The sequence below is a fragment of the Corvus cornix genome, chromosome 1A (genome assembly GCF_000738735.6).
Source record: "Corvus cornix cornix isolate S_Up_H32 chromosome 1A, ASM73873v5, whole genome shotgun sequence".
NCBI lineage: Eukaryota > Metazoa > Chordata > Aves > Passeriformes > Corvidae > Corvus > Corvus cornix.
In genome coordinates, this window is record NC_047057.1 from 57,265,738 (window position 1) to 57,293,079 (window position 27,342).

Below are 27,342 nucleotides of genomic sequence, written 5' to 3' on the forward strand. Positions count from 1 at the left end.
GTTATTGTTTTAAGGTCTCTGTACTGATGATAAATAAATAATCATTGTTTTCTGAACAGTATCTTTTGTCTTCGTGCCTCTTCCATGGCGACCCTTGAATGTCACTAATTCAAAAGGCCTGGGCTGATCTCTGTGCTGGCTCGTGTGCCCTGAGTATCCAGAGGGCCCAAAATCAAACTGAGAATTTTTAGACTTTCTAGTCTAAAGTCTTGTCTTCTAGTGGAGACAAGACTCTTCTGTTATTAATGCCTTTTGTGGGGTAGAAAGCACTGCAGATTTAGGACTGAACCCACTGGCTCGTTACATGCACAATCTGTAGTCAGACATCCATTTGCCCTGTGTCTCATGGGAAGCACACATCTAGGATTTTCTGTGCCCCCAAAACTTGCTTGCCTGTTCTCTCCCCACCCTCTTCTAGTCAGTGACAAACTGAGCTCCCCAGTTTGGGACTGTGATGCCTCTGTGACCCCGAGTCCTGGAAAACTGGTAAAGGCAGAATTGCAGAGGATTTTGATGTGTGGGGTGAATTCTTCCTGAAATTAGTAATTGTATGTCAGGCTGAAACTTCCATCATGAAACAGAACCTTGAGACCTTTCAGGTAAATTTAACGACTAGTTCTGGAAGAAAAGCTGTAGCTAATATAAAGATTTTGGCTTGGCTGATACATCTCGGGATCTGTTTTTTTAGTTTTTTTCAGAGAAACTAAAAAATAATTTTAAAAAGTCTAAAACACTCAAAAAAAAAGTTTTATTTTAAATGGAAAATAATATAACCTTATTTCATATTTTTTATCATCTATAAGGTCAAAGGGTGGATTAAAGGTGCCATTTAGGGGCAGTGGTTTTCTAACCCATGAGATAAGAACTCCCTATAAAGAAGACTCAGTCTGAAGCAATAAGCCATAAACTGAGATAGGGAGAAGGCAACCTACACCTGCATCTTAAGCAATACTGAGGGATGGAAATGCCCTAAGCCCGAAGAAATTCCCTGAAGGCAGAGTGCTCCTTCCCACCTGAACTCTGGAAAGGGGAGGCAATCTCATTCCTATTTATTAACTCCTTCACGTAATAAGGGACAGCTCCCTCTTCCCTCCCGTACCGTTGCTCTCATGAAGAGTTTCACAGTCTAAGATAAGCAATTACTCATGCTGAAGTTGCAAAATAGTAAATCTGCTGCTGAAATCAATACAATGCAAAGGCAAGTACTTTTGTGTAGAATGTTTTTATTATTACATTGAGAGTGTCTGTTAAATTAACCTGGGCAGTCCAAGCACTTTCCCAAGGAATAAATCTTTTTCTTACATTACACACAGTAAAGGGAGGAGGGAAAAACCTCATAAAACCTTTATTTTCTGTTGAGGAGATAAATGTTTCAGTTACCAATTTGTAAAGTACAGTAAGGTATGCATGCCATAGGGAGTTATAAGATATTAAAAATTATCTGTAATTCTTTTCTATGGAATATTTTATGATTAGTAAACTCTTCTGGGCAGTCCTGTTGTGGGGTGAGGAGCATGGCTGGGAGGCATTTCTCTGGATGGTGACTGCTAGCAATTAATATTTGCTCTAGTTCTTTTTCTTGCTATTTTTGCTGACTTGGAGTAGCTGACTGTGAGGGATTTATGAATTGCTCTGGTTCCAGGCTCTTTCAGTAAGTGGTGTTTCAGGGAGCCAAGAAGCAGAGCTGCAAAGGCAGTATTGCACTCTGTGGCATTTCCCCTCCATGTGTTTGTAAAGCATGCTGGGGGAAGGAATCGCAAGCAGATATCAGTGTTAAAGCTGAGGGCTCAAAGGGCGCGTGGGCAGGAGCGCAAGGCTGCTCTGGGGGTGCTGAGCTCTGTGTGTGCAAGCAGAGGAGACAGAGATATTTGTGGCCCACAGCCTCGTGGCTGAAGTTTGCAGGTTCCTTCACCACCTGCCAGACAGGCTTTGAAGATGGCCAACAAAACTCTTCAGGTATAAAATGTGCCTGCACATACGTGCGTCTAAATGAATGTGCACGCTCATACACACAAATCCAGGAACTCTGGGAGAAACAAGACTGACTGTGTCTTTTATAAAACCTTTGTCCAGCTGCTAATGCTGTGGCCAGACTGTCCCAAAGGCTGCTGTGGTTTCTCATTCCCACAGGTGTTTGCCAAATCCAGTGTGCTCTGACTGCTTGCACTGTGCTCTTTGCTGTGCTTCTGGGTGGATTTTTTCAGCTTCAGTCCTTGAAGTGTCCCTTTTAAGGGACACAGAAGAATTAATTCCTTTTGCTCAAGTGATGCAAAAGCAGTTAAACATGATGCAGAACTGGGGCTGGAATCCTTAGGTCTGTTTTATTCTCAGGGACTTTTTATTTGGGCCTGCATCCTTAAGACATTATGCAATAAAGAGGTAGAGAATGATGGTATGAAAGGATAAAATAAATGTTCAGCTATTTTCCCATGGTTTGGAAGTAGAAGCACCTTTAATATTAATAGAAAACCAGAATTTGTATCTCTTGTGCATAAAAACTAGGGGATTTAACTTAGAATAATCTGGATTTTTGATAGCTAGTCATCTGTCTGACAAAATATTCTGTCTGATTTCTGTTCATGATTTTTCAGGGAGTTTGTTATAATCGGTTGCACTACTTCTACAGTTTTTCCTTTGCTGCTCTCAAATTCATAATTCGCACCACTGAATTGGTAAATAGCATTTTCTGCTAAGTGGTCAGATGCAATTGTTCACTGACTGAACAATTTGGGATTCTTCTATGTACTCAGCACTTATGTGCACACACATTCATGAACATAGACACACACACACACGCACATATACTCAAATGAATTTACAATTTACTATAAAAAAATAGAGTCACAGTGCTAAATTCAGCACCAGGTATGTTTTAATGCACCTTCCTCCCTCACCTCAGGAGGATTCTGAAACATGGGTTTAGATGACCTACGTTCAAGTGGTAGAACCAGGAAAAATGTGTCATTATTAAATTAAATAGGGCCTTTGTCTTGCCTTGGATTCCACTGAGGACAAATACATGTTTCTTTCAAAAAAAAAACAAGCAGCAGAAGCAAAGTCATGTGCAAATAATGAAAGAATCATTGCAGACTGTTTGGGAGGACAGCTCCAGGAAGCAGGGAATACGTTCACAGGCATTGTTTGCTGCTGGTCTTCACAATGCCCTTTGTCTTCTGCAAATGTTATTGCAATTGAACACTGGCTCAGCCAAATGAAGTGAATCAGAGAGTACTTATTTAGGAGAACATTTGGAATGAATAATATGTGGCATAATTTCTGAAGGTTGACAGTTAGGAAACCTCTTCCTTTTACAAAGGGCCTTCATCTCTGTGTAATATTCACTTATTGGCCAGCCAAAACATGAACTTGTTTCCCCAGCTAGGAAAGCAGCACTCTCCAGCACTTACACATCAGCATGTGAGCATAAGCACAGTATATTTATGAATTGTTTATAGGAAACCCACAGGATGAATCAAGGGTTTGCCTGAAACAAGGGTCTGCCTGGGTGTACACCAGACTCCTTTCTTTGCCTGTCACAGAACCTGCCTCCAAGCCAGCCCAAAAATCGAATTCTCAGGGCTGACGACGTTTTTCACCCTTAACATGGAACTAGAAAGCGGATTCCACAAGAGGGAGCCAGAAAACAAAGAATCTTTCATGAAGCAGGCTATTAAACTCTTTACAGAATAAAGTGGTGGACGTGCTACCTTGTGTCCATTATCAACCAGCGCAGGCGGCTGAGCTGCTGCTCCTCTCCCACTATGATGGCTGTTTGTTGTGTGGGAACATCAGGTCGTTCTTCAGGGCTTTGTAAAGATTGACAAAGGATTCAGCCCAAGTGTCTTTCTGGTGGCCCTGAGACTGAGCAGCTCTGTAGGCCGTGTAGACCATGGTCAGCACTGTCCTTTCAAAGTCTTCTTTCTTGAGGACCCTTGGGTAGGAAGCCAGCCTGCTGCTCAGCCTGCGGATCTCTGTGATGCTCTTGGGGATAATCTCATTGCAGACGGTGTCAAACTCAGCAGCCTTCCTCAGGGAAGCCAGCTCCTCATCTTTGATGGAGATCCTCTGACCTTTGTCAATGTCAAGCTCAGCTAAAAGAAACTGGTACAAAATCAGAATACAGAAAGCTATTTATTTTCTCCAAGCGACTCTAGACAGAGTAAATGTGAATTAACAACATGGCCTTGGGTCTTTAATTTTTGTCAAATGGAGACAATTGCACTGTCTGGAAGTGGGGAAGACCAGAAAGTTTCTGTGTGAGCATTGGACTCCTGTGTTACCTGCCTGGGAAAACTAGAGACAGGCTAAGGGGAAAGGAAAGAGTAAAAGGAAAAAGCAGGCAGTCTTCTGTTGTCCAAAACTGGCATGGGCTGCTGCTGGTGCCACATGGGGATTAGAGAGGTGGAGACAGAAGCACAGCTGGGAAAGGCTGTTTACGCTGCCAGGGATAGCCAAGGTCTGAATGAGCACAGCAGTGACTTCCAAGCACATGTCCCCTGTTTGGACATCCAATCCTAGTTTCTAAAAATGTGGGCTAGATAGATTTGACCCCTACACCTTGTTCAGTCAGGCCACTTTCCCTTACTAACCGTATGACCAGAATGTGATTTACAGATTGCTGTGCTGTGAAAGAAGGGACATGGATTGCTCTGAAGAGAAACAGTCATGCCCTTGGGATTACTTTGCAATACTTGTGGCTTTAATAATTGTGGACTGAGACACAGACCAAAGAATCTACATGCATTGTGTTGTTTATATGCAACTGTTCTGTGAGAAAGTTGCTTTCAGTGGAAAGCCTTTCACTCTGGTTTTCACTTTGCTCAAAGATCTGAGTTTGTCATACATGTATATATCTACATATAGATGTTCCCATTCTGGTGGACTATCACACAGGCATGGGTTTACTGCTGGCATGACTAAAAGTGACATGAAGCCAGATAATGAATAACCCACCCCAGTATGGACAGTACCCCCAGTCTTGGTTAAGGCTTAAAGTGCATATACTGAACCTCATAAAGCAGGACCACATCTTCCAGCGAGTTCTGTAACACTGGGTTGAGGAAAGCAGCTGAAGACCTCTTGAATCGCTGAGCAGCTGGGAAAAGCATAGCTGGAAAACAATCATGGGAAAAGAGAGGTTCTATAAGGTTCCGAACACTGACAAGAAGAAGCACTTTTCAATAGTAGAGTCAAGTAAAAACCTGAGTTGCAAAGACTTACTGTACAGTACGACATTTTGCTGTAAATAAAATGTGTGGCAGGGACTGCTTTGACCCTGATCTACCAGAGTTAACTGTTTGTCCCAGATCCATAGGGTGCCTAACACAGAGTGCTTTGCTATCCAAGCCTGAGGCTCTGAGTTGCAGCCTCAGAGGTGAAAGGAATTGGATAATTGCAGCATCAACATTGTCTGAAATACATGTGCTTTTCCTGGATCAAAAAGGGGAAATCAATACTGACATTCAATAAAACCTACTTTTTTCAGTCCATTCTTCTACTGTCATGCTTCTGAGACTCTGCATTTCTCCTGGTTTCAGTTGTCTAAATGTTGATCTCCCCTTATTTATTAGAGACAGATCCACCAGAGAGTAATCAGCTCATCTGTCCCAGGCATTTACACTTGGAAAGAGTGACTCACCCAGATGTCTGTGTCTCTTCACTGAGCCTGTTACCAGCTTAGACAAGACAGCTACATCCAGTGAGGTGAATCCCAGCTTACTGTGCCTTTAATACTTTGCAGTGTAATAACTGGAAAAAACAGAGCCTGCTATGATCAGGTATTGGCTCACCACTGTGAAGTGCACTACAGACTTTGTGTCAGGGAAATGAGACAGAAAACATATGTACAGTCCCTGAACTTAGCACCCCAGTGGAGTAGAGCATTTGTGGAATCAGTGACCTGGACAGTCCGGAGTATAGAAAACATCTGATGCTGCTTTAGAGAAGACCTAAATGCTTTGAGTTATTAACCAAGTTACTAACCATCCATGTACTTTTCAAAGGTCTAAATTACTTTCAGAGCAGAAAGGAAAAATTCTGTTTTGTGTTTTAGTTGTATATTATTATTTGTATATTATTTAGATTTTGATGTTTGGGTAATCATAATTTGAATTTGTTGGATTTTATTTCAAATATTTAGGAATAGGAAGAGCTGTTTTTTTTAATCTGTGCTTATGTGACTATTGGTATGTTTCCAGTAAACTTCATTTCTCAACTTTAGCTCTGTTTACCAATAGATAAACTTGGAAACCAGTCTAAGAAAAAAAGGAAACAAATGCCCCACATTTTGAAAGACATTATGATTCCCCTGTCAAAATTAAGATTTTTTAGAATTATGAGTAATATCTAATAGAACATGAAGCTAACTTTGAATTTCTGAAAAGTTTCATCCCACCCTTCCTCTACCAGAATTTTTTTCCCATGAAGCATTTTTACTAAATCCATTTTGTCTAGTTTTGCCAAAGTTCTTGTGATGGACTTTGCATGCTGCCTGTAAAAAACCTGAACATCATTTAAAGCTCTCTCTTCTGGGCATTAAAAAAAAAAGCTGGAGCAACTGTAATTATTTTATGGAAAAGTTTTCCCTACTCTCTGACTACATGGTTCGTCAGACAATTTGCCTCTTTGGTTACCCAAGCAGATCATAAATATGCAGTTTCTTCCAGGCTCTGTACCCTAAATGCAGCCCTGTTTGCTGCACCATTGGCAACTGTTGGCTTTGTTATAGTTCGGCTTGTTAATGATATTTAAATTCTAGTAAATCAAGAAGAGAGAAACCAGACCCTCAGGACCTTTATTATCCAGCATATGGAAATGAATCAGGATAATGCTAGGTATGAAGCAATTCATACTTGACACAACAAAGGGTATTTTGGCCTTAAATTAGCTAAGGAATAGGTAAAATATTTTGTTGAATTGCAGTAAACCTACTGGAGATAGATACAGTAGATAGCATGAGTATGGCATTTTGATAAGATACCTCCAGAGCTGGCTGCCTCTTATCCCACCCATGTGAGTTTAGATCAAGATGTTTAAAATGACGGGATAGTGCTTTCTGGGTGTGTGACTAAAAGCCTAAAGGAGGGAATGCACTGAGGCAAAGAACAGAGATGTTGAAAAGGGTTTGGTCTCTGCAGCAGCCTTCCCCCAGCCCAGCACCATGCCTTTAGCATCTGAGCAGCTTGCCTGGCCCAGCAGAGGAGGAGGGAGTTTGGGAGAGATCCCAAGCTGCCTGCAGGGTCTGCTGTGGGAGAGTGTTTGCCTGGCTGACCACTGGCATTGGAGCTGTGCCTGTCTGCTGCTGCTGCTCCATCCCTGATGTTTCCCTCTCTTGCTCAGAGCTTTGCTGAGGCACACTGGAGCTACTCCATTTTTTGCTCTTGACAATTCCAGAATGCAATTGAGTGCATGTGAAGCACTTGAAACTTCAAGCACTAATTGCTGAGTAATTAAAACTTTTATTACGGGGCAATTAAAACTCTAATTACTAAGCAGCTGGCAGAAATCCAGTCCAGAATGATGACTATTCATTTTTATCTCTTTTAGATGCCCTTTTGGTGAAAACAGCCTCAGAGCACGGAGTACCTCTACATATGCAGATGGTTTACATCTCAAATATCCCCTTGAGCCATGGGAAAAGTGTCTGTGGCATCTTGCTTCAGTGATGTCATTCTTCTTGTCATCACACTGATCGCTTTCAACTTTCAATCCGAGCACAGATTCCCACCGTGGAGCTGAGCTGGGAGTCACCAGCTTCAGCCCAACACCACTCACCCAGAAAAGCCTCAGCTAAGGACTCACACAAAAATGAATGCCATGGTATTGATTCAGTACTGGCCCACTTGCTGAGTCACAGGTCATACCTCAGAAAGAAGCAGGGTTTGACTATCCTGCTCTTCCCAGGATAACATGGCTTAGGTTAGCAGATTCAAAGGGACAAGGGTTTGGGCTGCTCTGTCCTGAGAAGGGGCTTTTTATGCATATCAGAGGCATGCCAGCCCCCGCAGCACTGACTCCCTCGTCTCATTATCTCATTCCCAAAACATATTGAAGTCTGTTACAGCTCTTAGGGATTCTACTCAGAAAGTCTTTCAGAGCTCATTTGTATTTGTCATGGTTATCTGATTTTCCTGATCTGCATTTTATTCAGTCCTTCCCTTTCTCTTTCTTCCTGCTCAGTAGTCAAATCCTTCCATCATCACTTCTTCCACAGTCCTCTCCATGAATTCATGAGTTCCTCCAAGTCTGTATGAGCATTTAGAGCAAGCACTCTGATTTTCATTGTACTGACTTAACACACGTGTCAGTTAAGCACAATAGCTGAGATACAGAAAGATTCTCAGTCAGTTTCTGCATTTAGTGATTGCAAATTCCACTTGAAACTTTTTTGCTGACTTTTACTTCTTCCTGCATTTACTTCCATCTCTGACATGAGTTGTCTGGGGACATAAAGAACAGTAGAAGAGTTTAGAACTCTTCACTAATTTCTTTCCCAAGGGACTTCTCTGTAAAGCTGTCAAGCAATTGAAGATGCAAGGTGATGTGCATCACTTTATGCTGATGTTGCAGCCAATTCATTTCAATGGCAGTAGCCATGAACATCTAAGCAGCAGAGATCCCCAATTAGTATTGAGAGAGAAAGCCCAGCCCAGGGATCTCTGAAGTTGGTGGAGAGTCTCCTATCAATTCATTGTTTTTATTTCTCTTACAAGTGTGTTAAGACATCTCCAGTGTAGATAAGGGTGTTTCTGTCGTAAGGGCTGATCAGTCACGTAACAAAAAGCTTATTATTCGGGGAGACAAGTTAGGAAACACAAGGTTTTCATTACCCTTACTGAAAACATTTTCTATTATATATCTTTGTACTGCCACGCTCATCCTCTTCCAAATACCCAAATCTTCAAATCTCCTTCTCCAGTGGGGCCTTGGGAGTTCTGCCTTGCTGCCCAGTCAGGGCTCAGGGCTGGTGGTGGATCAGAGAGAGCAGCATGTCTGAGCACAGCCACCCCCTGTGAGCCTCACTGCCTGGCCCTGCACGGCCTCATCCTGTGCCCTGGAGTGCACCACTGCCTCTGCCTGAAGATTTCAGGCAGCCCACACATCTCCTGCTAAAATGCCTGTCAAACTTGGTGCAAAAACCCCTCTTCTCTGCACTGCTTGCAGCAGGAGCCCATCCCATCTCCTATGGCTCTGTTGACTCAATTCCACTCTCCTTCAAGGCTACCCACGTTCTTAAACAAAAAGAAAGCCATATTTGCCAACCCATTGACCTGCTTCTAACCATTTAGCTCATGCATCTTTATGGTTTAAACATAACATCACATTTGAGGCTGAAAATAGCCTCATTTTATAGATGTTTTCATCTCTCTTAAGAACTCTGCCAGAATCTTCTGCACTTCATTAGCCATGTGGTAAATATTTGTGATCCTCTCCCAGGTTTTCCCTGCAGTTTCATTGGTGAGGGTACAGATATTTAGTTTTGCTTTCCAGTTCATGCATCTGCTCGTGATTTCCCAGTTGCTTCCTGTGATGTGTTTGCTCAATAAGTACAGAGCATAGCTGCAGGAGTTCTCAGTTATCTGTGCATCATCAATGCCCTTTTCTTCCCCTATGAAAAGGTATGAAGCACAATTTGGCCCCTGTACGGACCATTGCTCCAAAGCAAGTACAGCTCCCCAGGGCTCTAGGACATGAACAGTTTAATTGGGGTTATGACTCAAAGGAATTATTTTGATTGCCGTCAGAGGCATGAAAAAGAGTTATCTCATTGCTTCAGTAGGACCCCTTTTATGGAGGAGCAGAGGAACAAGAAGGATTTGATTCTTCAAGGTGGATGAAAGTTTTTGCCAAAGAAAGCAAACTCAGCACTGTCCACAAAGTGATTGTATAGGCAGAAACAGTAGCCATTAGAATTAACAATATGCAAAAATGATGAGTGGTCCAGGCTGCCTGAATCTATTTTGTTGCAGTTTCTAGAAGCTGTTGTTTTGGATTTTAGGGCAAATGCCTGAAATGCTCACAAGAGGATTCTTTATTGTGTGGGTGACTGCACACTGGAACAGATTGTCCAGAGGGGTTGCGGAGTCTCCCTCTGGGATGACCCTGCTTGAACAGGGAGGTGGGACCAGGTGATCCACTGTGGTCCCTTCCAACCCATTCTGTGTCTGTAACTCTTTATGGGAAGCAGTGGTTTGAGCTCTCCATGACCATGCTGTGCAGAAGAGAAGAGGACATGAGTGTCAAAGGTTGCAAACACTTGAAAAAAGCTTTTGTTTCATGGTTCTCTTTGATAACCTTACTTCTGAGGGCTTGCACGCAGACCAGAAGTATCTTTTATACATGAAGAGTTTTATTTCTGTCAAATGATGCTTTGGTGAGTTCAAGCTGAGTTACCTCATTGCTGGAGTAACAATTCACTATTCCCTATTTGCTGCCTCAGGCTAACTTGGAAATACCCTTTGAAAAACGTGTCTTTACCATTCTGCAGTGGTGCCAAAAGCATCATTTACTCCAGGGTGGGGGGATATTGACCTATGAGAGGTGTGTTGGGCAGTGAAAGTGGTAATGTAAACCACAAAAAGGGCAGTATTATTAAAGGAGTAATGTGTTTTATGCATTTTACTCCTTGTCCTGCCCTTGGCTCATCCCCAGAAGGATGCATCTTCACCATCTGCAAGGTGTTTGTACTGTCCTGGGCCTGCAGCTGTACACAGGGCAGAACATGAGCTTTGGCTACATTTCCTGACTTTTGGCTCTTTTATATCAAAACTGCAATATTAGAAATGATTGAACACTTTGTCCTAGCGCAGGAGAAATTGAAAGAGTGGGGAGCCAGAGGAAGAATAAGAGGAATAAAATAAGGGAAACACACAAAATCCTAGAAAGACGAGAAAAATGCTGCAGTGCTATAGCCTAGCATCCGAAACTTGTGCCTGGATTTGCAGTTATTCACACAAGTAGCTTCCATGACAACAAGTGCAGTGCATTACTGGGAGATTAAATCACAATGTCCCTTAGGAGAACACAGCAGCAAGATTGAGAAAACATTTTAATTACAAAACAACATGAATTAGCACATGTTGAAAAGCAGCTACTGAGAGAATTTGCCTCTTTTTACTCTCAGTTCATATCCTTGCTTTTTTAGCTCCTAAGGCTAAACTTAATTCCTGACTGTTGACTAAAAGCGGGAGTGGACATTATCATTATCTTTAGTTACTTTAAAAAAATGGTTAAAGGAAAAGAAAAGCTTTGTCTCAAAAAGTTTTGTCAATAAGGATGTAAGAAGTAGATCACCCCACAAGAGTTTGCAACAGGCAATACTGTTCTTAGAAAAAAATCAGTTTAAAACACTTAAAATTAATAGCAGATATTCAGTTCTGTAGTGCAACACATAACCAGCTTTTTTCAAAGTAAGTTAGTTTTTACTAATTTATCTCCTTTTTAAGGAACAAACACATTCTGAAAGGGTGTCTCAGCTGCATAAAACAGAACCCATTCCCACATAAACTTGTGCACTTCATAAATGACCTGAGATGTGTGAGGTTAGATTAATGTGCAACAGAGTTTCCATACAAAAAACTAGAGTGGTAATAGCCTGTCTAGCTACTAGGCACAAGTAAGAAATGTAAAGGTGTATTAGAAAGACCAAAAAGCCATTATGCTTGCAGGAATGTATATTGCTAGAGAAGAAAATGGTTCAGCTGAGCCTGTGTTTGTGAGAGGTGGAAGATATTTACATTTATGACTTAAGTGAAATGGTTTCAAAGACATCACTAGCACCAACCAGCTAAAATGGTCTGGGAATTTATTCTCTCATATGGAATTTCCATTATGCAGCATTTTCACCTATTCCCAGCCTGAAAATGTATACTGTGTTATTTATTCTTCCCTTGGTGTGATAAGGAGGGGGTCCCCACCTGGAATTATTTATGCTCATAAAAAAACATTGCAGTCAGCCAGAAGACGCCTTTATTATGCTGGAGTAAAGTCGCTGCAGAAGGTGTGAAGAGAAAAAATACACACAGAGAAACTGAAGGAAAGAAGAAGTAGAATATACTATCTTATCTTTCAGTTTGCTGTCATATTACCACAGACTGGGAGTAGGCTATGGCAAAAACTGTATAAGAGAAGGGCAGCAACAAAGAAAAGAAATATCAACCCTGCTCCACAGGTTTAACACATAGCCAATAAATAATTGTGGTAGCACAGTTAATTTCAGGCAGACTTGGGAAATGGACCAGTACTTTATATTCCTGTCTTCATTGCAGAGCCACCTCTCCTTCCCTATCTGCGTTGCTCACATGGCCCTTATCCAAGGAAAAGACATCAAGCAGTCTTAATTAAACATATTTGAAATTGATTCTTACAAATCAACAAGTGAGGGGATAGAACAAAATTCCAATCTACTTCCATTTCTCCCAGGAGGCAGCAGAGAAGGGAGTGAGTGAGGGAAGGGAGGAATCAAAACAGCTATGTGTTTGTGTTTTGGTGCTGAGCAGTGGGGAAGCACCCGAGGAGCAGAGTGAAGCAGCTGCCTCTGCTGCTGAGCAATGGAGAGAGAGCAAGGGAAATCAGAGCTCTGCTTCATAGGAAAAGGCAGAACTATAGCAGCTCCCAGGGCTTCCTGCATGGTGCTACTGCTGCTCTGAAAGGAAAGCCCTTCAACACCACATCACTGTCACCAGTTCTCTGCCTTTTCATACTAACATCACAGAACCCAAAGCGGTGGGCTCAAGCCTTGCACCATGTCCCAGGCATGTATTTCCTCACAGCTGAGTCACTGGGCACAGAGAAAAGGTATTCATTCAGTAGTGAAGAACGGCTGGGTTTCCTTTGTGTCTTGGCAGACAAGGTGGCTGCTTGGCGAGGGCTGTGCTGAGTCTGACCTAATGGAGCTGTAGCTGCAAGGGGCAGCCCGGCTCTCCTGCCCGGCACTCCCTCCTTCCCTTTGTGCTGACACCAACACCACTTTGTGTGGCCAAACAGGGAGCTAAGCCAGGAATCTGCCTGGTCGTGAATGAAGGGGGAAAGCAAACAAAAAAAAAAAAAAAAACAGTGGTAGATTTTAGCTGCCTCACTTCACAACACATCTGCTATGCCAGCAGCATTTCTACGTGTGAGAAACTCCCAGTGCAGTTGTTCTCTGACTGTTCTTAGTGTATCTGGTGATGATTCAAGTCCTCAGATGACTTAAGGATGGACATCAGGCCTGGGAGGAAAAGCAGAAGCCCTTCCTCATGCCTTCATACCCTTGATCTTACCACCACATGAATAAGATCACTGCTTTGTTGATGACCACCTCAACAAGGGTAGTCACTGCTCTTGCTAGAGGTGAGGGTTGGCTGCAGGATCATTAGCTGCCAAATAGTTCTTCCCCTTCTATGCTTACACCCCACTGAGCTTTTGACAGAGGAAATTCAACTGGCAGAAAGAATATGTAAAATTTATTCTCAGACTGGATGAAGAGGAAGGAATTAAAGGTCCAGTTTGAACTACAGACCTAGCAGAGAGTAGTATGGAATTTTATTTCATTATCACATGACAGCTCAGAAATGCTGGGGACCCTGGAATTATTCACTTAAGCCATCTATGAATGGTTTCAACTGGCAAATAAATTCAAGTGTCTGACAGTGGGTCTAGGAGCAGTCTCTGATCTGATTAACAACTATTATTATTTTATTCGTGTATGAACTACTCACTCACATGAAACAACAAGGTATTCCTCATACTCACTAAGTATGAATATCACAGCTCAAAACTGAGGAGGAATAAACATTAGATTGATCATTTCTTCTCCCTCCAACTAGAAACAATCAGAAATGTCTTCCCTTTTCCTTCAGATCCTCATCCAAATTGAAATAAATTGTTAGGAAGTGAATACAAAAATACCAGTTTTCTGCTTCCTCTGCTCTGGGATTTCACTTGTTCTTCAAAAGCTTCAAAAGCAGGGAAACTCCAGCTGCCTTTCCAGCTGTTCATTGAGCTCCAAATGTCAGTGCACCTGCTGTGGTTTTCTTAATGACATGAATATGTGCTGGATGAGAAAGAGTATAAATCAGCCTTGCCCAGTAAACAAAAAGAATGGGGATACTGGGTCCTTTTTGTAAGAAATGTGTTATTTTTGGAGGCAGTGCCTTTTCAAATCATTGTGTGATTTATAGTAGTGTTGATAAAGATAAGGAGTCTGAGAAAGGGACTCAGACCTGAAGATGGATTTGGGTTTGTCTCTGAACTGGCCTGGTACAGCTGCTTTGCCACCTGAGCAAACCATGAAGGATGGAGAGTTGGGCTGTATCCCTGGGTGAGAGTCAAGGGAAACGTGTTTCTCCTGGAGAGGTGAGTGAGGATCGGCACGGGAAGACATCTGTTCTGTCAAGTAGACACCTGCATGCATGTCTGGGCCCTGTTATGTTAATGTCTGCATCCGTGTGGAAATAAAATTACAATATTAATGGAGCTTAAATATAATTCTCCACTAAATCTAATCAGTGGATTTCAATGTGTGCAGATGCAACGTTGGGCCAAGACAGTCTTTGTGATATTGCCATAAACATAGCAAAGAAATAGAAAGGATGAATGTAAAATGGATTGTGCTTATAGCTGCATCTCCCTTTCACAAACACACATATGGGATTTCCATTTTACAAAGCTGACATTTTTCCAGTCTTCACTGTTATTTCATACTCTCCTAAAACCTGGCTGTTTCTAGATCTTTCAGGTTTCACAATCTGCTGAAATAAAGCTGAGGCTGACGTACAACTGGATTCACCATTAAATACAGAAAGTCTTGGCAAAACCTGGAATGCTGCAAATTGTTAAAGGCTGCTGGGCACTGTGGGTGAGATCCTCAGATGACCTGAACTGGCACCACCAGCCCTGTGATGCTGCTCTGCTGGCAGCCAGGTCACAGAGAACCCTGTGCTGTGAAAGACATACTTGGGATCACAGAGAAGACAAGAAAGGTAGACTCAGGGTTACAGAAATCTTACAGCCAACAGAATAACCCAAATATCCTGTTTTCTGAGGAGAGAGACCTGAAAGGCACAAAATGCCGACAGCTGTGCCTGAAGTTGATGGAAATTCAGAACTCAACCTCTTTCACTGCTGCACTTCCTACCCCTACATGTGCCATCTCCCAGTGGCTCCCAGCCCAAGAGGACCCTGCCAATTTGTCACATGTATTTGACTCAGTGCTCTTGTTCCTTAACATGCACCCTCTTCTGCAGCCATTTGAGCTGAACTTGTAAAATAGATTTTGGCTTGTGGGAAAATAATGTAAGTAAATATTTAAGGAAAAAATGACCTAATGTTCTAAATTTAAGATGAACAAATTTAGAGAAAGGGCGGAAGGCCTGATTTCCAGTGAAATCCTCTAGCATGCTGCTGACAGAAACCAGCTGGGAGTTGGTTCTTTGGTTTAACTCTGTGTGAGGACTGTGAGGGAAGGCATTAGTACTGTGGAGAAGCACTTCAGGTAATATGCTGTGATGCTCATCATAAATCTCATCCTGTTGTTTGGGCTTTCCTCTTACTAGTTCAGAGACTCTGAAGCTTTCATATTGAAATGAGCTTACTTAGAAAGGTTTTGCTGGCATGTGAGTTACAGCCTGCTAGATAAAAATCTTCTTGTCAGCTTTCTGTCTGTTGCTTTGGCCTACAGAATCACTCCTTGCCAAAGCTGGACTCCAGCATGTGATATATCTGCATGGCAGATCTGGTGGCGTTCTCCCAGGTAAGCTTATAGACATCACCTGGTTATGAGTATGTGATTGATACCCATCTTATATCATCTTCATATGATCTCCTTTTGTCAAGCTGGGGTAGTCATTGTCTGAGGTACTGGAACACACTAGTCATTTGTAGGGGTAGATCGACATTTAGTATGGCCATAAAATAAGGCAGGGGCTACTTGTCTCCCTATTTATAATTCCAAATGATAGCCCAAATAATCTTTAAGTTCTGCTTTGACCTCTGAGTGCTGAGGATTAAGGATGGATGAAGCAGAATGAAAACTAGCTTGTCATGGCTGAGCTCCTTGGATTAGTAGCTGTTAACCATTGCATGGGGTTCCAGAGACAGGCTGCCACGAGCACACCAATTTGTTGTGAAAGGAACGCTCAGAAGGTGATTTATAACTTTGCCTAAATAATACATGCATTAATTTGTCAGCAGAAGCACCCATAGGGAAGTGCATTGGGCTTTGAGAACAGCTCAGTAATCCACAGTATGTTCCAGCAGTTGCTCTCAGCTGGAATTGCAATGAGAAGCACTGGCACTCTTTCCCACCTCAGTGGGCAGACATCCAGTGGGTGTTGAGGTCCAGCCTTGGGTCCAGCAGCATTCATGTGCAGAGGCATCAGGGAGGATACACCTGCTTCTCTGACAGCTTGCATCTTGGTAGGAATGCAGGAACGCATCTTGGTAGGAATTCTTGCATGAATTCGACCAGGAGGGAAAAGCTCCTGGGGGAACATCATAGATGGGTGTGAAAACCAGCTGGGCATGACACACTTTTCCATCTTTGATCAAGAAAATAGAAAGGGAGGGTATAAAGTATTTAAGACTCGTGACGAGTTGGTTACACTGCAAAATTTGTGCAAGTAGAAACGGAGCTCTTTGCCTTGATGGTGATATTTTACTTCAGAGGCCCTCTCTGTTCCTTTGGAGGATCTAAGTGCATATGTTGTTCAGCTCTGGCATTCACTCTGGCTGGACCACACTGGCTGTGAGCAGCACTCACAGGGAGTGGGGCTGACATGACGGGGTACATGACGGATTGATGGGCTATGGCACATGCAGTTAGTCATTCAGGGTTTGAAGGGTATCCAGAAATTCCCAGCAAGTGTCCAGCAGCTTCTGGCTAGAAAAGGAGTGTCTTTCTAGGGAAATACAATTTGTTATGGTATCCCTAACACTCAGGTATTTACCAGGCAGATTCTTCAAAACCAGACTTCATCAGCTGAAGCCCACAGCACTCCCCTGCTGTGAACATGCAAAATACAGCACCACAGGAACACTACTCACCAGTCTGTGTGACTGCCCCATCTTCCTCAGCCCCATTGCTAAACATCTCCATCCCCCTCTCTGCCTTCCTGCAGGATTCCCTCCATCCTTAATATGCAGCATTGCCCAGGCCCCAGCCAAGTGCCTGCAGTCTTCCCTCAGCACAGTAGGATAGTTTTAGGGAGAGATCGGACACTGTGCTGCCCATTCATTTCACCCTGGCTTTTCCCAAACGTGCTGTGTGTCAACAGGGCCACATCACCATCCTCCTTCTTCTGGAGAGCCCAAGAGGGCAGCCACACAGTGCCCCCTGCCACTTGGGCCTATCTGGGGCTGATAGATCTGATTTTTGCTCATTGTATCCGATTCCTGCTAGGGACAGCCGAGTGTGGAGAAATGTTTGGATGCTTTTTTATCCTAATTTCTTTGTAAGGACCCAACTGAGCTTTATGTTTGCTAAGTACAAGTCAAGTACTTAGTTCTGTTTATTAAAAAAACTGGCAGTAGAAAGCAACAGAACAAGTAGTGCATACATTTTTATCATTAGGCTATTACCTTCCAAAACCTTCTGCCAAATTGGCAGGGTAATCCAGGAAAACAGAAGTTGCTGCAACTATGAAAAATGGATGGTTTCATTCAACACATGCTGTACTATATTAGGAGGTCCATGAGTAGTGTTTAACTGGAAATGGAGTTTGTTCAATGCCAAGCCATGAATAATTACAGTAAATAAAAAATGAAGCATGTTTTAAATTTCTTTTATTTTAAAAGGGGGCTTAAGACATGAACAGTTCCTTGAGATATAAAATCTGTGCTTAATAAATAAATTCAATAAACACTTTGTGTTTCTTTAGAGCCAAGCATAAACAAAAAAGTAATGTAATGGCTGTGAGCATTATGAAAACCAAGGAGGAAACTGAGGGCTTTCAAAACCTGATCCATTCCTCCAGGGACTGATAGGGAGATACAGGTACTTGGGCAGTTGTGGCTCTGTTTCTTATGACTGATGTTAATGGGAAATGCTGTAGCTCCATAGTCCTGTAAAACTGCAAGTTTCTTGCAACTTCTGTGGAATAAAATGGGCTGTTTCTTGGGCAGTGGCAAGAGTCTTTCTGCATACCTATGCAGTTTAGAAGATCAAAGGGAGGGGTTAAAAGAGTGAAGATATCCTGACACACTGATGATTCAGTAGCAGTAACTTTCATTTTTATACTGTGACTAGAGGTCAATTGCCCAGATTAGAAGCTCTCAACATCCTGGTAGGATGAGAGGCTGTTGGGGACTAGGAGTAAACTTGAGTCCTGCTTACATGAGAAAAAGGCAGTGCGAGCTCCAAAGAAGAGCAACCATTCCAAGAGCCTGAGAGGCAGATGGGTAAGATGAAGACCAGCTGTGACAGATGGACATCTGCTGAAGTGTGGGTTCAAATGGGGATGCATACCACGCTGACAAGGGAGACAGTGCTACTCTAATCTTGACTGGATGGGCACATTACTATTTCCCATCCATATTTATACATTTTCTCTCTCTCTGCACCTTTCCTTTATCTTCGTTTTTCCTCTCCTTCAGACCACTTTCATTTTTACCTCCAGCTTTTTCCCCTATTGTTTCTCAGTATATCTGTCCTTTGCCTTTGTCTCTGTCTCCCTCTTTGTGGCTCAAATTACCCCTGCCAGATTGGAAAGTCTCTACTCTTCCCAAGACAGAGAAGAGTTTAGAAGCATCAAGTCCTTTTGTGGCATATCACCACCTGCCAAATGGATGGAGATGATTAAATCCTGATATTCTGGCTTGCAGCAGATATCCACATCCAGCCCAGTGCAGTTTACTCTCTTCACAATTAGGCAAAACCTATCTAAAGTGTTCTGCTTCCCCTGTGCTGTGCCAGGGGGTGAGGGGGCCAGGCAGGTGTCACAGAAGACCTTGTGAATTTGGGCCTCCAACATGAGACTGGAGCACAGCATTTTCCTTCCACTGTCCCATTTCCTCCCAAATAACCTCTGAGCACTGAACATCTTATTTTTCCCTTTCTCAGCATCTTTTTCCAGCTACCCACCTGGCTCCTCCTGAGCAGAGAGAGAGACTCAGTGGTTTGGAGTCAGGCTCCTGGCTGGTGACCTGTTTCCCTGTGGCTAGGGAGGAATTTCCAGAGGATGAGTGGTATGCAGGCTGCTCTCAGGGGAACTGGGGGCTTGCCAAACCTAACCAGCAAAGTGGGCCAGGAAAGGCCTCACATATGCTTTCACCAGAGGAAAGGAATGTTTGTGGAAATTGGGAGTAGTGGAGCTTATTTAACTTTGCTTCTCTCCTCCTCACATTCTCAGCTTCCAGTCCAGCACTGAGCTTGTGCTCTCACAAGCACTGTGGTAGCAGAAGTGGAGACAGGTTATTGCTGCACCCTGGAGCATCTCAGGGAGGGTAAAATGGGTTACTGGCTGAGGCTTGGTCACTGAGTAAGCATGGAAACACAACAGCTTGTGGTGCAGAGCTGGGCTGGTTTAATGTCTCTGAATGAGCAAGTATGCTGTAGGGGATATATCATAAAGTGCCATAGCAACAGCCAAATTAAACAGGATTTGGGTGTAATGAGAGACACAGGGACAATAGAGACATACAGGATCCCTTTCTTGACTTTCTTTCCTTCCAGTGAGAGAGAATATCTCACAGATGACAGTCCCTTGGGGTTTTTTGTTTGTGTTAAAAAACAAGTGTCATTTGCAGCTTATTTTCAAGTTGCCTTTTTTTTCCTTTTAATGATGCTTTGATACATTTCCCCCTCTGCTTCCCAGCACCAGCTCTCTGTACAGCTGACCTGCATCACCTTCACCCATGCCAGTGCCATTTTGCTGTAAAACAACAAATAACTCATTCAGGCTGGAAGATTTTAAAAATCAAGTTACTATAGGAAACCAGATTCAAGATAACGAATTGTGGTCTCACTCCTGAGAGCAGAAAAACTATTGCTGACTTTTGTTGTGCTGGTTTGCACATTTAAGTGCTTTTAAAGTTAAAGCAGGGGCAGGCTGCTTTGCCCCCTTCAAGCCAAGAGACTGGCACAGCTCCCTGTTTTGCTGCAGCCAGGTCCATGTACCCAGCTGGCTTCTCTGCATCTTGGACGGACTCAGCTCCCCTCGGCAGGACCACCGGGGTGCAGGGAGATTCACAGAGCCCTGGCTGTGCCTACAGGCAATCTCCAATTTGTCCTCCAGCACCCAGGGTCCTGCCCTGTGGGTCCAGCACCGCCAGGGTCCAGCACCAGGACCCTGTGGGTCCTGCCTTGCCTTGAACCCAGGCACAAGCACTGCGTGCGAAGTGAATTGCTGCCCCACTCAGCTCTTCACCTCAGCAATTTACATCTTGCATGTCACTGTCCGAATAATCAGAGCCTCTGCAGCCTGATGATGTTCATTAAGGCCTGCTGACTTCCCTTTTAATTAGATTGTACTATTCAGTGCCTCTGACGGGATTTCTTTCTGCGTGAGAAGCCATTACACTCCTGCTGAATTTGGTGTGATCTACCCCGAGAAAACGAGAAAAGCACTTTATGCTTCAGAAACAGAATTAAAAATAAATAAATAAATAAATCACAGCTATTAACAATGCACAGGACTACACTCACACAGTCATCCTGAAGAGATTTGGGGTAAGGGATTTAATGACTCTGTACCTCATGATGAAAAAGGATGCTAATATTTCCTCTCCTTAATTACACTGAAAGTTCTCTGGAGAAGGACAGATTATTTTTTATGCTGTGTGTTTGCATAATGCCAGGTACCATTGAGGTCTCTGGGCCCAACAGTTGAGTATAAGGTAACCAGGGGGGGACTCACAGTGTTTTACATGAGTTTATTTCATTCATCACAGAGCTGCTTCACCTATGGAAGAGAACACTGGCTGATCAACAGGCACTAGGAGCAGTGAGATGGTGGTTAGAGGGGGGTAAAGGGAGCTATTTCCAGGTGAAAGTGGAAAGAGACACTTAAAGGGCAGGAGGTGCTTCCCAGATGAACTCTGGCTGGGACAGGAGGACCTTTGTGCAAACTGATCCAGATCCCAGGACAGTTCCATACCTGGAACGGAGGCAAATAGATGTGACACTACAGCCTGCAGGAATTATGAAAAAGATGACCAAAGTGACAGCAAATACCTTACTGACTTGCCAGTCCTCAGTACTGGGATGGAACTGGCATCACCAGAAAGATTCTACAGGTGCCATTTTCAAGCAAACAGTTCTCATTTAGTCAGCACATATCAAAGAGAAAACAGCTTTACTTCATGCGTCTTCCTCTTGTTGTTTACTCAGGTTTCCTCAAAATTGTCTAGTTTCTCTGTCTTTTTAACTCTATAGCTGTGTGAGCAGTAAGATTTAGCCATTTTTTGGCTGCTTCCTGTGGTGAATGAAGTCTCAGAATCACTTAGATCCTTCCTTCCTAACAGCATGACTGCTTTCACAGAGTACAAAATCCATCTGTGATTTAAAATAAAATGTGGAAACTTCCATAATCTATCTTCCCTCTGATCTCACCACAGTTTAGCATCATTGCCCTAGAAAAGATTAGAAGCCTTGATTTTTTTTTTTTTTTTAATAAGAATCCTTTGCATGTCTTTCAGGTTCAGGCAGCCACTGTGAATTCTGATTCAGGGATCATACTCCATGCAGGTTAAATTAATTAAGTCTGGGCCTAAAGGAGCATTTGGAGAATCAGGACATGCTAGAATGGATTTTGATTACAATCACAGCCCTACCCTATTGGATATTTATCCTACCATGGTTAAAATCCATTCAGAGACTGTGGTATTCCAGTTACCTTTGCATCTGTACTAATAAGGAATCCCTTTCCCGACCTTCTTCTGGAAGTGCCTTCATCTCCTTACAGATAGAGTTGCAATATTTGGTGCAGAAATAATTTGTGTCAGGGGACTCCAGCCCACAAACCTGCATTCCCAGGAACTGGGCAGACTCATGGAACAGACTCAGGCAGGTGGGAAAAACTTTTGCAGCAGATTGATCACACCTTTTGCAGCTCCAGTGAGGTCATTGGAATGGGCCCAACAAGCAGGGAAGTTGGGGCAATTGAGGCAGTTTTCCAAGTGATCACATGAGAGCCAGAGAAAAGGGAAATATTGCATTTTTCTCACAAGAAGTAATGTTCTTTACGCAGGCAGGCTTAGACAGAGCTGGTGCTGTTTCATAGCTTTCATTTCACATCTTTCATTTACACTGCACATTTTAAGAATTGGATAACAATGTCTTTATAGAATTTAAAGGAAGTTGGATAGATGTTACCATTTAAAAATTTCTGGTAGCTGGTCCAGATGATGTAACTTCTTTTTACACTTGGACCAGATCTCTGGAAACCTTGTCACGTATCAAATAACCCAGACCATAACCTGGTTTACTGAAGGAGAACTGGGTACATAAATGTGTATGTGTTTGACCATTTGTGTTGCAATTACAGCCTGTGTTCAGGCCACATTCCCTTGGCTCATGCTCTCCAAGCCAAAAATGTCCAACAAGGGTTACTGTCGGTGGTGGAACCTCAGAAGCTGCTCAAGGAGGAAGTGCCTGGCTGTAAGGATGCAATATGAGATGCAGCAGGGAAGACAGGGAAATAAGATGAAAAGGAGTGGGGATGAAGGGCATGCTCTAATTGCTGGGGCACTCAATCTTTGCACACACAGCAGAGATCACCTCCAACCAAATGAGTGCAGAGATTAGAATGTATTAAACACTGCTTCCTTACAAAAGTGCTGGCTGGCTTTCCAGCAACAACCAGTCTCTTGCTCTCTTCTACACAGTCTTCCCTCTCCTGGCACAGGACAGCTGCCAGCCCACTCCTGCTAAGCCCACAAGCAGAAGTAGCAGGCAAAAGTTGCTCAGGTAGCAGCTGCTCCATCAAACTCACAAACTGAGCTACCACAACCCTAGAGCAAATTAAAAAAAAAAAAAAAAAGAGTTTGCAATATTGTGGGAAAATCAAGGAGGATGGACCTTTTGTTTGTTCAAGCAATTCCTTCTGCAGAAAACCTTTAAGGAGAGCAAACTCTTCCCCTGGTGCTCTCAAACAACCATTTGACTTTCACCAGCCATTAGAGACTGGGTAGAAAATAAGGCACGCGGACCGGATAGATCTGGATGGGACTGTAATGCTGCTTTTGAGGTCTGGAAGGAACAGCACAAAAAGTCCCCAAAAGCATGAAACCTCTGTGGTGCTGATATATCCTTTTCTCCCTGATGGGTGAAAAGCATTTTACCTTTTTATTTTATGTCTTTCAACATCTCCTTTCCCAGCCTCCACTGAGGGGTGAACTTACCCTTGCAGCTGCTTCTGCACTGTCCAAAAGCCACAGCCATAAGAAATCTGCATCTTTCCTCCCTGAGTAACCACACAGCAAGAATGCTACTGTTTGTGTGTCCCATTTATTAGAATCAGGCAGCCTTTACAGCAAATAAACTCCAGCCAGCTGAGATGTGCTAATAAGGATTGCCTTAGGGTTTCTCCCCAGGGAACAGACAATTCTTGTAATACTCATAAGGCTCGCTTCTGCTCTCCAGTGGATTGGTACTTCTCAAAGAAGTTTGATGGAAGCAACTGGCAAGCACTGACACTGTCTCTGGTTGCCATAGCTGCATGGAGGAGGTGTTTTGCTTATTTTTGTTGTCAAACCCCAGGATTTTTTCCTTGGTTTCTTCAGAAGAAACATTTCTTAGGAACTGGAATTCTTCTTTGGAACTAGAAGAATTTATACGACCTCACCTCTGCCATTGCACAGGGAATAATACTTAGTCAGTAGAGACTTTTAATTACCTTTTTTCATTATGCTTTTTCCCTAGACAGGAGCTTCACAAAATCTGAGAGGGTAATTCCATGCAGCTAAGCCTACAAGAGGCTCCAGGAAACTTGAGGTGATGACAAGAAAATTATTTCATCATCACTCAGGATCTTTTCTTTATTATTCTAAACACACCCATCCTAAAGACCAAGCTTTGCCTGTGATTTTTGGACCAGTGTTCACAACTCAATCAAAGCAGGCTGAGGAGTCTGTGTAAGATTTTTAATGCAAAGGGCTGAGGCAGTTTAAAAAGAAAAAGGAAAAAATAAAGCACGCTGTTTTCCTGACAGAAATGCATTTCTTTTTTCCCCACTCATTGATGCTTCTAAGCAAAGGGAAAAGGGAGGTGGCAGTCTGGAGATCCCACTCACCAGTCAGCACAAGTGTGTTCATCTTTTCTCATGCCTGAGGTTTTCTTGAGCCAAAGCTTGAATGATTGGTTACAAGGGTTGGGGTTCCCAGGCTGCACAGTGCTTCTCAGTGGAAAAATGGTAAAAGCCAGACCTTGTTGTATACAATATCGACTGCTCATTTCCATCACAAACAACAACTGCTGGCAATCAAAGCAAGGTCTTTGCTCTACTGTTTTGTAAACAATCTGGATGACAAGTCAGCATGATGATACACAGGTCTGTCTTTCATTTCCACCAGACCAGATGTTGATCTGTCTTTCTTTTTCACTGCAAAACTCAGATCAGGACTTGGATAAGACTTAAATGACTGAGGTTTAACCTAAACAAGACTCAGTTGTCACTTGTGGAGGGAGGGAAGAGCTCTGAGTGTGCAGAAGAATGTGTCATTTCTCAGTTCTCCAATTTTATCTTAGGTTTCTAAGAAATTTAAAAATTAAGACAGTGTTTGGGCCCTCTCTAGATACTGCAGATTTGGCTGGGCTGACACATAGTTCAGGGGAGTGGAGATTCACTGAAGTAGTCATTGCTGAAGGAGTCATGCCTCTAAAACATCTTTAGAGCAGAATAGTCCCAGCAGATGTGGAAAAGAAATCTGGTTTCCCCCTCAGAAAATGTCTGCACACACTGTTTGTGACAACTGAACTTATCACAACAGGGAATGAATCTTCTCTTCCCTCTGAAGTCTCCAAAAACAAGTGCTAGAGCTTCCAGCTTGAAAAAACCTGCCTCCCCAAAAGGCAAAATAGAGTTCTGATGTTTTTCTTTAAATATTCATGTTGATTAAAATTGGATTTTAACAGTTGCATTAATTCATTTTAGGGTCGAGGTGTTGTTTAATTAAAATAAGTGTGTTAGCAAAAGTGAAAAACATCCTTAAATTGCATAGTGATTATTCCATGAAAATGAACTCCCTTTTCTTTTCTAATTTTTTTTTCCATTTCTTAGGCAAGGTGACATCATTATTCCAAAGGGTGGGCTTGTGGGTTTTTTTTTTAATATATCATATCTATATATATATTTTTTTTAAATCAGATCTAGTTCTGATTTTTTCACATTTTTGTGTCATCCCTGGAATGACAAATTCTTACCTACAGAATTACAGGATCTTATGATGAAAATTGGTGTTGTTTCCTGTCTCATACCAGAAGAGAAAAGTAAGGCACATGCAGGTACAATATCAGCCAAGAGTCTGAAGAAAAACTTGTGGAAAGAACCTGCCTTGGTGAGTCCCAGGTGAATGCCCTGCCAGTGAGCTCCCACTAACAGGGATTTCTGTGAAGAACAATTAAGCACTGTAAGGAAAAAATAAGCATTCATACAGCCTGAGCAGGATTGTGTAGCTCTCCATTAATTCCCTCAACCATTCCCTCTCCTACAAACCAAAGCCCAAACCCAACTGGCAGACTAGAATGGTACCAGCTGTGATGAGGAAGACATGGGAGACTGGAGTAAGGAGGGAGGCATTTGAATGCTCTGGTTTTTTAGCAGACCTTTAAGCTTTTAGCAGTTCCTTTAAACGTCTGTGAATCTCAATATCAGAACCAAATAAGTCTTCTGGGAGGTGTTTCCTTCCTCCACTTCCAGCAGCCACTGAACCCATGCCAAATACCAGAGGAGAGAATAAAACTAAAAAAGGGAAAGGTCATCATTACTAGCTTTGAAGCAAGCATCTCCTGTGCAATCCAATAGTCCCCAAATATTCCATATGCTGCTGTCACACACCTGAATACACATATGTCACGGCTGTGTATTGTCACATTGGCAGCTAAAGCCTGATAACACATGAGGTCACTTTCTCTGTGTTATCTGTTCTCTGCCAGGGCAGGGTAGCGGCATTCCCAGGCACCTTGCACGATCTAGGCATTCTTTTCTTTACTATTACCAGGTGTCATCCTGCTAGAGCAAATTATGCCAGCTGTGACTGCACAGGCTTTCACTTTAAGGTTTCATACCATATTTTTTGTAAATTCAGGAGAAAAATCAGAAAGAAGAGAGAAAGGAAAAAGTGCAAGAATGTAATTCTCGTTCTTGGGATATTTTATATATTTTTATTATAATAGAATACAAATTTAATTTTACCTTTTTGCACTTATTCAAGTGCATTTTTCTATTTATCTATATATTTTTAGCTGACCTGTTTAACGGAGAAAAAAATTCCAGAGGCAGGGAAAAATTGTATAATTGTGTATGTATATATACACACATACATACATATATATATATATACATGTATAATGCAACATAATTTCAGACCAAATCTACAACTCAAATTTTTTCCCTTAATAGTTTTTCAGGTTTAAATCTTACCTCTGCTCCATCTGTGGGTCACAGTGGCATGAGCACTGTAATAGAACAGCAGCAGCACCAAAGTCTTCCAAAGCATCCTTCTCTTTAAAATATGTATGTCTAGCTGTATAGTAGATTTTTTATTTCCCAGCTCCTTTCTTTTCAGGAATAAATAATGGCTTTTGGTCTCCCCCTCCCCCTTTGCAGAAGAACCAGTCTATTCTTCTGAGTAGAGCTGAAGTCAGCGCTCAGCTCTTCTCCCAAACCAAGTCTCCTCGGGATCAGGAAACTTACTTTCACAGACAGACTTTGTTTTTATCCACATCTGGAATGACTCATAGTGCATGTGAGTTTGCTGGCAGCTGGCTGAATAAATATCATTACATTTTTGTAGTTGAGTTTCGTTTGTTATATGGGCCAGTTGGAATTTATTTTTGTCCAATAAACAGCCACAAGTATCTTCATTAAAAGAGACTCTGGAACTGTAGCTACTCCTCTGTAACACAGGGGGCTATACACTAACCCCTGTCCAAGGCGAATCCCTCCTCTGGAATGATGGACAGCTGCCCTTGGATGCTTAAGTCAGGGAGTGGGGCCTGTGCTCTGCAAGAACATTTTGCTACTGTGATTCATATAATCACTGCTTTATTAAGAACATATCATGCTGCCTTTAGATTTCAGCTCTAGGCAAGACAAGTCCTGGCCTTTTCCTCCATTTGGCCAGTATGGAGAACAGGAAGGTCCAAATCCTTAACTGGCTCTCCTCAATGGAACTATGAGGAACACTAAACAATTCTAAGGACAGTCT

The 27,342-nt window shown here is 42.6% G+C and overlaps 1 protein-coding gene across 2 annotated transcripts; it reads right to left on the bottom strand.

The window, feature by feature from the left end:
• Window positions 1–2,854: 2,854 nt before the first annotated feature.
• FAM180A (family with sequence similarity 180 member A) lies at window positions 2,855–26,847 on the bottom strand. Of its 2 annotated transcripts, none has more exons than XM_010410401.3 (3): window positions 26,556–26,847; window positions 5,010–5,110; window positions 2,855–4,101 (listed from the first exon to the last, which is right to left on the bottom strand). In XM_010410401.3, the coding sequence occupies exons 1-3, from the start codon at window positions 26,629–26,631 to the stop codon at window positions 3,760–3,762; spliced, it is 519 nt and encodes a 172-aa protein (XP_010408703.1). In that variant the 5' UTR covers window positions 26,632–26,847; the 3' UTR covers window positions 2,855–3,759. The 2 variants fall into 2 exon arrangements, with proteins under 2 accessions (XP_010408703.1, XP_019147930.1); XM_019292385.3 differs by lacking the exon at window positions 26,556–26,847 and adding an exon at window positions 5,477–5,942.
• Between the last annotated feature and the right edge of the window lie 495 nt (window positions 26,848–27,342).

What these genes read in the sequence shown, in the direction of transcription:
- FAM180A (XM_010410401.3), bottom strand. Translation starts at nt 26,631, where the DNA reads ATGCTTTGGAAGACTTTGGTGCTGCTGCTGTTCTATTACAGTGCTCAT. An exon ending in GACCCACAGATGGAGCAGAG is followed by an intron (nt 5,111 to 26,555) that starts GTAAGATTTAAA and finishes ATTGTTTTCCAG; the next exon opens with CTATGCTTTTCCCAGCTGCT. An exon ending in ATGTGGTCCTGCTTTATGAG is followed by an intron (nt 4,102 to 5,009) that starts GTTCAGTATATG and finishes ATTTTGTACCAG; the next exon opens with TTTCTTTTAGCTGAGCTTGA.